General features: G+C 45.5%; 1 protein-coding gene across 1 annotated transcript in view; it reads left to right on the forward strand.

Annotated features, from left to right (window-relative positions):
* The first annotated feature begins 8,626 nt into the window (after positions 1-8,626).
* Positions 8,627-13,891, forward strand: part of sox5 (SRY-box transcription factor 5) — a 384,221-nt gene continuing 378,956 nt past the window's right edge. The window contains exon 1 of the mRNA XM_043713394.1: positions 8,627-8,646. Within this exon, the coding sequence (XP_043569329.1) occupies positions 8,645-8,646 (2 nt within the window). The 5' untranslated portion in view covers positions 8,627-8,644. The remainder of the gene's footprint in view (positions 8,647-13,891) is intronic.

The raw sequence follows: 13,891 nt of genomic DNA on the forward strand, positions 1-13,891 counted from the left end.
CCCACTCTGGAGGCTTCCTGCCTCTATTCCTGATGAAGGGCTTTTGCCCGAAACGTTGATTTTCCTGTACCTCGGATGCTGCCTGACCTGCTGTGCTTTTCCAGCACCACTCTGATCTAAACACTGGAGGTTTCATAGTTGAGTCAAGACATCATATCAACACTTCTTCCTGGAAAGAAGACATGAACCATTCCCATTGACCACCACCCTCCTCTGCCTGCTATGCTTATCCTCACCCCTGTACAATTTCTCTTTTAACTCCTCTCACTTTCTTCAGGTCAGAGGGGTGGCCATGGGTATGCACATAGGCCCCCTGTTATATTTGTCTCTTTGATGGGTACATGGAACATTCCATGTTCTAGTCCTATTCCAGCCTCCACCCCAACTCTTTCTCAGGTATAGCAATGATATCATCGGCGATGCTTCTAACTCTTGTCTGGAATTGGAAATGTTTATCATTTTCACCTCCAATTTCCACCCCACTCTCACCTTCACCGGGTCTCTCTCTGACTCCTCCCTCCCTTTCCTCGACATCTCTGTTTCTATTTCTGGGGGTAGACTGGCCATCAATATCCACTGCAAACTCCCTGATTCTCACAGTTACCTTGACTACATATCCTCACAACCTGAAGAAGGGTTCTAGCCCGAAATGTCAATTTTCCTGCTCCTCGGATGCTGCCTGACCTGCTATGCTTTTCCAGCAACACACTCTCAACTCTGTGTGCTTTTCCAGTAACACACTCTCAACTCTGATCTCCAGCATCTGCAGACCTCACTGTCTCCTACACATCCTCACACCCTATTTCATGGAAAGATTCTATTCCATTCCCCCAGATCCTCCGTCTGCGTCACATCTGGTCTGCTGCTGCCAACTTTGAAAAGGGAGCCTCTGAAAGGTCCACTTTCTTCCTCAGCCGAGAATTCCCCAGCACTATGGTCTCTCTTGCATCCCACAACAGTGCGAGGGTCTCTCTGGCTCTCACCTACCATTCTACCAGCATCCACATCTAGAGGATCATAGTCACCGCTTCCATTACCTCCAGCAGGATACCACCACCAGACAAATATTCTCCTCCCGTTCCTTGTCAGCTGTCTGCAGGAATCATTCCTTCCTGGATACTCTGGTCCAATCCTCCTTCACTCCCAACATCCCTCCCCATTGCCCCCTGGCACCCTCCTCTGAAATTGCAGGAGTTGTAACATCTATCTGTTTATTTCCTTCCTCCAAAGCTCCAAATACATCTTCCAGATGAACCAGTGCTTGATCTGTCACTTCATCCAATCTAGTCTACTCACAGTGTCATGATTTGGAGATGTCAGTGTTGGATTAGAATCAATCTAAACATTATGGCACAGGGGGCTACCACAGGGGGCTAACACCTTCAACATATTGTCTAGCTAACTCCATTTGTTACAGTTAACCTGAGAATGCAACTTTTTAAAAAAGGTTTTGTGATTTACACATGAAAGAAGTGAAACCATCATGGTATTCGAACAGATAAAAGACTCAACAGACAATCAGGGTATTTTTCAATGTATAATTTCAGTTACATCACACTGTAAACTTTTGCTATAAATTCTGTGTCTTACAATTGTGTCCTCCACAACCACCTGATGAAGGAGCGGTGCTCCAAAAGCTAGTGCTTCCAGTTAAACCTGTTGGACTATAACCTGGTGTTGCGTGACTTTTAACTACTCACAATGTGGTCTCCTCTACACTGGGAAACAAAGCGTTGACTGGGTGACTAGTTTGCAGAACACGAACATTCTGTCCCCAAAAGACCCTGAGCTTCCAGTTGCTTGCCACTTCAACACCCCACCCAGTTCCCTGGCCAACATCTCTGTCTCAGGCTTGCTGCAGTGTCCCAGTGAAGCTCAGCATAAACTGGGAGAACAGCACCTCATTTTCCACTTGGGAACTCCATGTCAAGTTCAACAATTTTACCATGTGCTTACCCCAATCCCCACACACCAGGCCTTGCTATGGTCTGCTATGACCTATTGTTAGCCACTAACAGTCTCCATTAACAGCTATTCAACCTCCTAGCCAGAACGTTATTCACTCCTTTGCCTGTCCAATTGTTTTTCTCTCTCTTGGGCTTTACCTCTTTTTAATACTTACTCCTTACTCCCTCCCCCTTCTTCCGCATCAAAACCAACCTTTTCCTAGCTACCATCAGTTCTGAAGAAGGGTAACTGGACTCAAAATGTTAACTCTGATTTCTCTCCCTAGCTGCTGCCAGACCTTCTGAGCTTTTCCAGCGATTTCTGTTTTTGTTGTTGTTGCCAACATTTCACGGTCTCTAGAAGTTAAAAGTTAAACAAAATGTACAGCTGCCAGAATCCCAGAGGACTCTCATTAGAGAGATAAGACTGGTTGTGGTTCATCCTGAAGGTCACCATGTCTCAGGTGAGGGGAGAGGTTAGAGAATGTGGGACCTGAGTGGTAACTTTAGCCAGTGTGGGAATTGAACCCAAGCTGTTGGCATCACTCTGCATTGTAAACCAGGCACAAACCTCCCAAACACTACTGTAAACAAACAGCAGGAAAAATAATTGGAGCACTAAACATTTTTTTTAAATGTTCTGCACACAACTTGATTAGTTTTTAAAATGTTGGAGATGGGGAAATAGGGCTGTTTGACCAAATATCATCCAACTATTCATCAACGCAACTGAATACCTTCAAATTGACTCTGAAGCAGCATACAATCTCTACAGCACAGAAAGAGACCATTTGGTCCATCAAGTCCACACTGACTCTCTGAAGAGCATCCCAATCACACCCCATCCCTATCCCCATAACCCCACATTTCCCATGGCTAGCCCACCCAGCCGGCACATCCCTGGTCACTGCAGACAATTTAGCATGGCCTTCGAGACAGTGAGGTCAGCAGGTGCTGGAGATCAGAGTTGAGAGGGTGTTGTTGGAAAAGCACAACAGCTCCAGCCCCACACCAGGTCCTAGCTCCCCGCCCTGCCGTGTGTTCACCATCCCTCGTTGTTGGAAAAGCACAACAGGTCAGGCAGCATCCGAGGAGCAGGAAAAATCGACATTTCAGGCCGGAGCCCGTCATCAGGAATGAGGCTGGGAGCCTCGGGGATAAAGAGATAAATGGGAGGAGGGTGGGGCTGGGGAGAAGGTACCCTTCCACTGACACTCTTATTCATTTGGCTGAACTGGTCCGCACCCTCAACAAGTTCTCCTTTTATTCCTCCCCCTTCCCCCAGACGAAAGGGGTAGCCACTGATACCTGCATGGGCCCCAGCTATGCCTGTCTCTTTGTCGGCTACGTAGAACAGTCCATCTTCCATAGTTACACCGGCACCACTTCCCACCTCTTCCTCCGCTACATTGATGACTGCATCAGTGCCACCTCGTGCTCCCATGAGGAGGTCAAACAGTTCACCAACTTCACCAACACATCCCCCCCCGACCTTAAATTCACCTGGACATCTCTGACACCTTCCCCCCCCCACTTCCTAGACCTCTCTATCTCCATCCATGAGGACCGACTCAACACTGACATTTTTTTACAAACCTACCAACTCCCACAGCTACCTGGATTACACCTCCTGCAAAAATGCTATTCCGTATTCACAACTCTTCTGCCGCATCTGCTCCCAGGAGGACCAGTTCCACCACAAAACATATCAGATGGCCTCCTTCTTTAAAGACTGAAATTTCCCTTCCCACATGGTTGAAGATGCCCTCCAACGCATCTCATCCACATCCTGCACCTCTGCCCTCAAACCCCACCCCTCCAACCGCAACAAGGACAGAACCCCTGATCCTCACCTTCCACCCCACCAACCTCCACATAAACTGCGTCATTCGCTGACATTTCTGCCACCTCCAAACGGACTCCACCACCAGGGATATATTTCCCTCCCCATCCCTATTCCGCAAAGACCATTCCCTCTGCGACTATCTGATCAGGTCCAAGCCCCCTTACAGGTCACTCTCCTGCAAAACCTGCGCACACACCTCCCCCCCTCACTTCCGTCCAAGGCCCCAAAGGAGCTTTCCACATCCATCAAAGTTTCATCTGCGCTTCCACATATGTCATTTATTTTATCCTTTGCTCCCGATACAGACTCCTTTACATTGGGGAGACTGGATGCCTTCTCGCAGAGCACTTTACAGAACATCTCTGGGACACCCGCACCAATCAACCCCATTACCCTATGGCCAAACATTTCAACTCCCCCTCCCATTCTGCCAAGAACATGAAGGACCTGGACCTCCTCCACCGCCACTCCCTCACCACCAGACACCTGGAGGAAGGACACCTTATCTTCTGCCTCGGAACACTCCCACCCCAGGGCATCAATGTGAACTTGACCAGTTTCCTCATTTTCCCTCCCCCATCTTATTCCAGTTCCAACCTTCTAGCTCCACCATCCTCATGACCTGTCCCACCTGTCAATCTTCCTTCCCACCTACCCGCTCCACACTCCTCTCCGACCTATCACCTTTATTCCCCACCTCTATCCACCTATTGCACTCTCAGCTACCTTCTTCCCTCATTCCTGATGAAGGGAACGTTGATTTTCCTGCTCCTCGGATGCTGCTTGACCTGCTGTGCTTTTCCAGCAACACACTCTCAACTTCGAACTAACCTGCACATTGTTAGACTGTGGGAGGAAAACCACGCAGACATAGGGAGAACATGCAAACTCCACACAGACAGCCCCTCAAACTGAAATCAAACTTGGGTCCCTGGTGCTGTGAGGCACCAGTGCTAACCACTGAGCCAGTGTACTGTCTGAACTCATCACAAGGATGGAAATGTTGGGCAGGGGAATGGAAGATAAATGATTGGAAATGGGAGATCACATAAGCCTATGGCCAACCAGACATCAAAATTATTTCACAACCTGCGACAGACACCATCTTAAAAATCTGTTTTTGAAGTAAATGCTTCACAGTGATACATTATGTTCTTAGATAGGGAAGGAATTTTGAGTCTTCCGGTTTATATCACATTCTATGTGGTGGGATTGACCTGTTTTCTGATTGTAGAGTGTGCCTCAATACTATATAGTCTGCCTGCATAGGTTTAGTCAAAATGGGCAAAAGAAAACCTGCTAGTGCAGCATTTCCCACCCACTATTACCTGAAGCTTTCTAGTTAATAATTTGGTATCACAATCCCTTCCCCATGCTGTGTGGATATTATTTCCCAAGCAAGCACCTGATTGAAAACAGACTGACAAACTATATATTATATAATAACAAGTTTCTAATTGATGTTAAAAATAATCCAATGACTCCTTGCATGTATCTGTAACTTATAAGCAGAGCAGCTTGGTGCTGATGTGATATTAGGTTCTAGCTGTAGGGCTTCATGCAGCGTTCGAGGCAGTACGTTTACACTTGCTGTGTTAAGACAGCTTTGCTTTCTAGTGAGGTCTCTTCCTGGTATGTATAAGAAAACAAAGAATCTAAGCTCGCATTGAAGCCTTCTGTGTTGCAGTTTATTCATAGAGTCACAGAGATATAAAGCATGGAAATTCACCATTCAAACCAACTTGTCCATGCCAACCAGATATTCTAAATTAATCTAGTCCCATTTGCCAGCACTTGGCCCATATCCCTCTAAAACCTTCCTATTCATATACCCATCCAGATGCCTTTTAAATATTATAATTGTTTCAGCCTCTATCCCCCTCCTTTCCTTTTTTTTAGTTCACTCACAGGATATGGTTTGGTCAGTATTTTGTTGCCCATCCCTAATTGCCCAGAGGGCAATTAAAAGTCAACCACATTCAGATTCAAGATGGCGGTGATCTAACAGGCCTGCCTTACTGAGTCTGCTTTTGCCCTCCACATTTTATCTATTCTGGGAAACATCAGTAATTTTAAGTGATTAGAATCGCTATATATCCTTTTTAGTGAACTGGGAGGATGACTAAAGGCAAAGGGCCACATGGATCAGAACAAGCAAGTGATAGACGCACCCGCTGCCACAACGTTGAAAGCCCCGTTGGATTTACCTGCTCAGCAAAGCCTGGCTTCGGAGTTTGTTAAATTCCAAGAAAGTTAAACTCCAAGAAAAGATCAAAGAATTCCGGGCCAGGCTGGAACCGATCTCGGCCACGCTGCAGAAGCATGAGAAGGAGGTGCAGCGTCTTGGTCAGCGCGTGGAGGAGATCGAGCGGTGGACCCCGCAGCATCGGAGACCGCGGCCGAATCCTCAGTGGAACAGATCCATGCTCTGGAAAAGCAGGTACAGGCCTTAGTGGAGCAGGTTGATGACCTGGAAAATTGAGGTCGGAGAAAGAACGTTCGTATTATTGGGCTGCGGGAGTGAGAAGAAGGGGATCAGCCGGCTTTCCCGAGCAATGGCTGCCGCAGTTTCTGGGATGTGACGTTGAGGCGGGATGGTGCGGATCGATCAGGTTCTTCGGGTCATGGTGCACAGGCCCGGGTCGGACCAACGCCCCCGCCCAGTCCTAGTACACCTCCAGTTCTATAGAGACAAACATAAGGTGTTGGAAACTTCCAGAATGCTGGGAGGGATCCATAGGCCCTAATTTACAAGGGGTCAAAGATTATGGTTTTTCAGGACTTTTCTGCGGCTGTGATCCATACGAGGAAGACCTTTGATGACATAAAGAAGAAGCTGAGGGATCTGGATAACCAGTACTCTGTAAGGTACCTGGCAGTGTTCTGTTTCAGCCACGGAGTATCTATACATGTCTTTGACTCATCAGAGAAAGCAAAGAACCTTTTGGACTCTTTAAAATAGACTGATTGGCTCAAGCAATATGGACAGTAATTGTTCTCCTTTGTTGTTGTTTCTTTTGTTTTGTTTTGTCTTTTCTCTTTCCTTTCGTTTTTCGCTTTCCTGGTGGGAAGCATTGTTGGAATTTTTGGTTTGCTTTTTCCAGCAATAATGGAAGTCGATTTATGTGTGGGATGGATGAAATGCTCCCTTTTACTTCCTGTGCTTATAAGATTTATGTATTTTTTAACTTTTGTTTTGCCTGGGTTTGGGGTGCAGTTTTAGCTAGAAGAAATCATGGAGGTGTGTGTGGGTGGTGTGAGTGCCCCCTATAAGCAAGGGGAAAAGTGTCCTCTTATCTGTTTTCTGCATTGGTTTAGTTGTAGTGTTTAAAAGTTTTGTTTTGGTAGATTTTATGTATATGTTCTTCAGGCACTATGAGTCTTTAACTGTTTCCACTTGGCATGTCATGAATAGGGTTTTTCCTCTCAGGGGTTCACAGGCTGTTTTAGATAACTATGGCACCTGGAATATTAAGGGGAGTCACTCACCGATTAAGAGAAATAAAGTACTTTCAAGTCTTAGGAAGGAGAGGGTGGATGTCACTCTGTTACAGATACCCATCTTGATGACAAGGAGCATCTAAAGTTGCAGTGGTTGAGGAAGGTTGGTTGTTGACCAGGTGATCTTTTCATTTTTTAAACACTAAAATCAGGGGAATGGCTATGCTCATTCAGAAGAATCTCCCATTCCAGTTGTTAGATCAAATTAAGGATGAATAGGTGTGGTTTGTGATTCTTAAAGCTTCAATACATGGTGAGGAGTATGGTTTTTTGAATGTTTACTGTCCCCCAGCACACCCCCTCAAATTTCTGTCAGATGCACTCTCTAGGTTGATTGCCCTTGGGACCTGCCATACTATTATAGGGGGAGAGTTTAATCACCTCATGGATCCCACAGTGGATAGGATGCCCAGGCGTTCCCCGGGCACCTCCCCACAATCTAAACAATTGGTGGACTTGTGTGTGGAGTTGGGATTGGGAAATGTATGGTGATGTCTTCACCTGGCGGGTAGGGATTTCACTTTTTTCTCCAATCCGCACAAATGTTACACAAGGGTTGATTTATTTCGTGCTCCATCAGTATTTTTTGGATTCGGGGCTGTCCTGTAAAATTGGGAACATAGCCATTTCTGATCATGCGGCAGTGTATTTGGAGGTTAAGGCCGGGGTAATGGGGTAGGTTTGCGACATTAGCTCATGGACCCTTTTCTCCTTAAGGATAGTAAGTTTATCAAGTACTTCTCACAGAAGTTTAAAGCGTTCTTGGATATCAACTCGGGCACAGCCAGCAACCTGTCTGTGCTTTGGGAGACTGCCAAGGCCTACGCAAGAGGTATAATCATCTCTTATTCAGCTAGTCGGAAACGACAGAGGGGAGAGCAGCAACGTCTGCTTGAGGCCTGGCTGATGGCAGCCAAGACTGCGTACTTTGATAGGCCATCCGTGATTAAGTTACAGTGAATCACAGCTCTCTGGGCTGCTCTAAATTCTGCGCTTACTCAAAAAGCGAAGGGAGAGATCTCTTTTGTGAAACAAAGGCTATTTGAGTATGGGGATAGGCCAGGTAAACACCTGGCTTATTTGGCAAGGAAAAAGAGCGCCTCCCAATCTATCACATTTATCAGAGAAGCATTGAGACTTTGCAACTCCAAAAAGATTATGGCTTTTACGAAATTGTACTCCGAGCTGTATCAGTCAGAGGGCTGTGAGGACAGATTGGCGAAGATGGAGTCCTTCTTTAAGAACCTGGACCTTCCAGGTGTGATTCTGGAGCAGGTGTCCATTTTGAACACTCCCTTGACAGTGCAAGAGATACAGAAGGCGGTAAGACACCTGGCCCGGATGGCCTTCCATGTGAGTTTTATAAGGAATTAATTAACATGCTGTCCGGGCCAATGCTGGACGTGTACAATTATTCGTACATTCAGGACTGCCTCTTGTCCTCTCTGAGAGATTGAAGAAGAAGGTGTTGCCCTTTATTTTAAAGGAGGACCAGACAGGTTTTATTAAGGGCCGTAGGTCCTCTAATAACATTAGAAGAGTACTGAATATGGTCCAGGTGTGGCAGCAGAGGTCGATTCCAGGCTTGGTCGTCTCCCTAGATGTGGAGAAAGTGTTTGACCAGGTGGAGTTGCCGTATCATTTTTTTATATTCTGGTCTCGGTGGGGTCTTTACCAGATGGGTGAAAATACTATATAGTGATCCTGTGGCAGCGCTTCTTACTAATGACATAAGATCTAATAATTTTAGCAGCGGTAGAGGCAGCCGACAAGGCTGTCCCCTCTCGCTGCTGTTGTTCACGCTGGTGATTGAGCTGTTAACGGAGGCTATCCGGGGGGACCCCAATATAATTGCCCCAGAGGTGGCACACTTCACGCAGATGATGTTCTCCTTTTTCTATCAAAGCCGACAGTGTCTGTGCCTCATTTAATACAATATATCAACTTATTTGGCCCTTTCTCGGGATATAAGATTAATTTTATGAAGTCAGAGGCCATGGAGGAATACCCATCTTAAAGGGGAAATTCAATTCCCTTTCAGGTGGTTTTCTGTTACTAGGCATTTTCATTACTCTTGCCTTTGACAAGTTATATAATGCTAACTTTGTGCACTTGTTCAGTAAGATAAGGCAGGATATTCAGTGTTGGGAGGTCCTTCCAATATCTTGGTTAGGTTGAATAGATCTTACTAAAATGAATGTTCTTCCTCACTTATTATAGCCCATGCTATAATATGTTGCCTAGACAAACGTTGTGGAGACTCAAGAGTGGGCTTGGTTATTTTATTTGCCGTCATAGGTCACCTCTCATTAAGCTTACCAAATTGCACCTTCCCCAGGGAAGGGTGGAGGTTTGAACTTCCAGATATTAAAAGGTATCAAATAAACACCCTGCTATCTTTTGCAAATGATTGGGCTTGTGAGGATCCGAGATCAATATGGCTGGATATTGAGGCTTCCCAGACGAAGTACCCCCTTATTAATCCGTTATTCATGGATAAGATGAGGACAGTCACAAACTATTGTGGGAACCCATCTGTCATCAATACAGTTAAAGTGTGGACAGCAATGTGACAAAGTGAAGGCAGTTTATCTAAAAACTCCTTTCTCACTCCTATAGTAGGAATGCCAGGATTTTGACCAGGATTGATGGACTCTGGTTTTAAATTATTGGCATCCAGGGCAGTCTCTTGTCTGAGAGACTTATTTGAGGGGGAGGTCATGGTGCCCTTCAATCAGTTGAGTTGCAAGTATGAATTGCCCAGCAGGGATCTCTTTCGTTACTTACAGGCCAGGGGCTTTATTCAGAAAAACACTACACTTCTGATTGATCCTTATAGGTCTGACATGGAGAGGGGACTGCTTCAGACTGCAGATACTCTCCCGATTAGCACCCTTTACCATTTTCTGGGAGGTGGCACCTTGAAAGATGTTGATTGGGTCTGTGGGGCCTGGGGGCAAGACTTGGGAATGAAGATTTCATCAGAGATATGGAAGTACATTTGGGAGAATATAAGAAGGATCTCGACCTGCAATAGAATGCATGCTATGCAGCTGAAAGTCCTTCACAGGGTTCATCTGGCCCCAGACTGGCTTGCAAAATTCAAAAAGGGAGCTTCTCCATAGTGCCCCAAATGCAAAATTGGCACTCTTACCCATGGCTTGTGGTCATGCCACAAGCTTTTCAAATATTGGGGTGCTATAGCGAGTGTCATGGGGGTGGGAGTGGGTGGGGGGTTCCTGGGGACTGAGGTCAAGGTAGATCCAGTGTCTCTTCTCCTGGGCCTGCCAAATTTGCCTTCCTTCATTGAGCATGGGAAAAAGCTGTTTAATATTCTTACAAATTGTGCAAGGAGGAACATCTTAATGAGTTGGGTCTCGGAAAGTCCTCTGGGCCTGCTGGGATGGCGTAGATTAGTTACAGACTTCCTTACAAGTATGGTGCACCAGAAAACAGAACTTTTCTACAAGTTGTGGTGGCCCTTTCTGAACCACCTAGAAGCAGATTTGTCAGTCATATTAACTAGGGCATTTGTTTAGCCACAAGGCGCGGGTCTGATGAGCCAGGTACCCTGAGAGGAAGAATCATGAATAAACATGGGTATGCTAATTCTTCTCTCGGTAATAGGGAGCTTTGGTGGGATTGCACTGAGTGGTGTAATTTAATTTACTTTATTATGTCCAATTATTTATTGAATTGTATTATGGGTAGCTTTTTTTTGTTATGATTCATTTTGTAGAGTAGAGTAGTAAGTTTATTGTAATTGTTGTTATACTCTCAGCTTGTTATACATTTTGTGATTTTATGATTTTGTAAAGAATAAAAATCTTTTTCAATTAAAAAAACTCACAAAAAAAACTCAACCACATTATTGTTGGTTTGGAGTCACATATAGGTCAGACCAGGTAAGGATGGCAGTTTCTCTCAGGACATTACTGAACCAGATGGGCTCTCCTCACAGCCAGCAATGGGCTTATGGTCATCATTAGACTCTTAATGTCTGATTTTGTCAAATTCCAACCATCTGCCACGTCAGTATGTGAATCAGGGTACCCAGAACTTTACCTGGGTCTCTGGATTAATAGTCCAGCAATAATTCCACTCGGCCATCACCTCCCGTTCTCTCCTACTATTGTCTGCTGCCACATTCCGGAAGGGCTGTCCAGTCCAGTCGAGATTCCATGAATATGGTTGGTGGGTATGTTTCTCTGGGATTGTTTCTGCTGGTGAAGTGCAGGTTGGGGAAATGAGATACTGTAAGAACTGGACTATCTCCACAAGTGAGACTAGGCAGGGGCTGACAGAAGTGAAACCTGCAATTTAACCCTGTACTTGCACTTCCATAGCACTGTTTGTGATCCAACTCTCCCAAGGAAACAACCGATTGATTTTGAGGTGCATTTGTTCTTACAGGTAAGGGAAGCAAATTTTCACACAGAAAGCTTCTACATGTGCTCTGTATGAAATGAATAGTCTAATATTTTGCTTGTTTTACTGATGTTAGGGTAAAGGGAATATTTTGTTTGATCATTGGTTAGGCCACTTTTGAAACGCTGTATTCAATTCTGGTCTCCCTCCTATGGGAAATATATTGCTAAACTTGAAAGGGTGAAGAAACGATTTCCAAGGATATTGCTGGGGTTGGAGGATTTGAGCTGTTAGGGAGAAGCGGAATAGGCTGGGGCTGTTTTCCCTGGAGCGTCGGAGGCTGAGGGGTGACCTTACGGAGGCTTATAATACCATGTGGTGGGGACTTGCAGAATGCAGCACTCCCTCAGTATTAACCTTGATTTGGAGCTCTCTCTCACACACGCTCTGGAGTGGGAGCTGAACGAACAAACTTCAAAATCTGTGTCCTTGCAAGAGGCAAGGCGGGTGGTTGCCAGACTTCCCAGGGTTCGCCAGGATCATTCCCAAAAACCTCGCCATCGCAGCCAAAGCTGCGCCACTGCACCAGCCTCGCTGCATCCCAGATAAACAGGACAAGGTTGCAAACTGGGATAAGATAGGGGCACTCACTCCTGGGAATAGGTGACGCTGCTAAAAGAACTTTGACTCTCTTTACGGCGGAATTTCGTTCGCTCGTTCAGAGCGGGATGTGCCCAGACCACAGCAGGAAAGGAAAAGTGTCGTGGAAATGATTGAGAATCATTAATTTCCAAGTTTCGTCAGTCAGTTGTATCCACTGCATGTTGACAGGGTGGTACACGGCGGGTATCGAAAGCTGCAGGCAGTATTTTCGTTTGTAAACTCCCATTGCAAATTTCCGTGTCAGCATCCTGGGCTTTTTTTTTTAGGAATTTCGCGGGTCCTAGTCACAGAAAATAGTTGCAAACCCACCTCGAAAACGGACGGATTCGTTTCGATCGAGCAGGTTTGGGAGGTTTATTATAGCATAAGGGAAACATTTGTTGCAATTTTCTGGCAAGAATTTAACACATTCATGTGAAGCAAGAGACTGGAATCAGCCCTAACAGCAAGTTGATACATTTATATGTGAATTCATACACAACAGCACATATTCTCAAATACATATTTACATACACACACATGCATGTGCGCGCATACATTCACACATATACACATACGGACGTACTCAGACATCACACGTGTGCCAATGAGCTTGTTTGTCATATGTACATATACAGAGTGACACAGACATACATAAACACACGTAAAGAATCCCTACAGTGTGGAAACAGGCCCTTCGGCCCAACAAGTCCATACCAACCCTTCGAAGAGTAACCCATCCAGACACACTCCACATTTACTCCCTGACTAATACACGTAACCTACACATTCCTGAACACTATGGGCAATTCAGCTTGGCAATTCACCTGACCTGCACATCTTTGTGAGTGTGAGAGGAAACCGGAGACACGGGGAGAATGTGCAAACTCCACACAGACAGTCGTCTGAGGCTGGAATCGAACCTGAATCCCTGGTAACCACCGAACCACCGTGTTCGTGTGCATACTTACGTACGCATCATAAATAGAATCACACATTCACTTACGTGTGCACAAAAACACACGCACAGAAATAGACACCTATAAGACACGCATATCGGCAGGCAGAACACACACTCAGGTACACATACAAACACATCACTTACACACATGTAATGTCCAAAGTTGTGCAGGTTGGGTGGATTGACCATGCTAAATAGTGTTCAGGGATGTGCAGGTTCGTGGAATGCAGGGTTAGTAGGGATAGAGTCGGGGTCTGGGTCTGGGTGGGATGATCTTCAGATGGTGGGTGTGGACTTGTTGGACCCAATGGCCTATAGGGATTCTATGGACATTTACATGTACTCACATTTATATGCACACAGACCACACCAATTACATATACACACATAAGACCATAAGATGTAGAAGCAGAAATAGGTAATCCAGCTCATCCATTCCGCTCTACTATTTAATGAGGTCATCAGATTGAGATCTGATCATCCTCATTAAATCCCATTTCCTGACCTTTCTTTCCCCATAAGCCTTGACTCCCTTACTGAATAAAAACCTCTCTGAATAAAAACCTTAATGATTCAGGCTGAGAGGCCCTCTGCGGTAAAGAATTGCAGATTCACTACCCTCTGAAA

Source organism: Chiloscyllium plagiosum, chromosome 23 (genome assembly GCF_004010195.1).
Source record: "Chiloscyllium plagiosum isolate BGI_BamShark_2017 chromosome 23, ASM401019v2, whole genome shotgun sequence".
NCBI lineage: Eukaryota > Metazoa > Chordata > Chondrichthyes > Orectolobiformes > Hemiscylliidae > Chiloscyllium > Chiloscyllium plagiosum.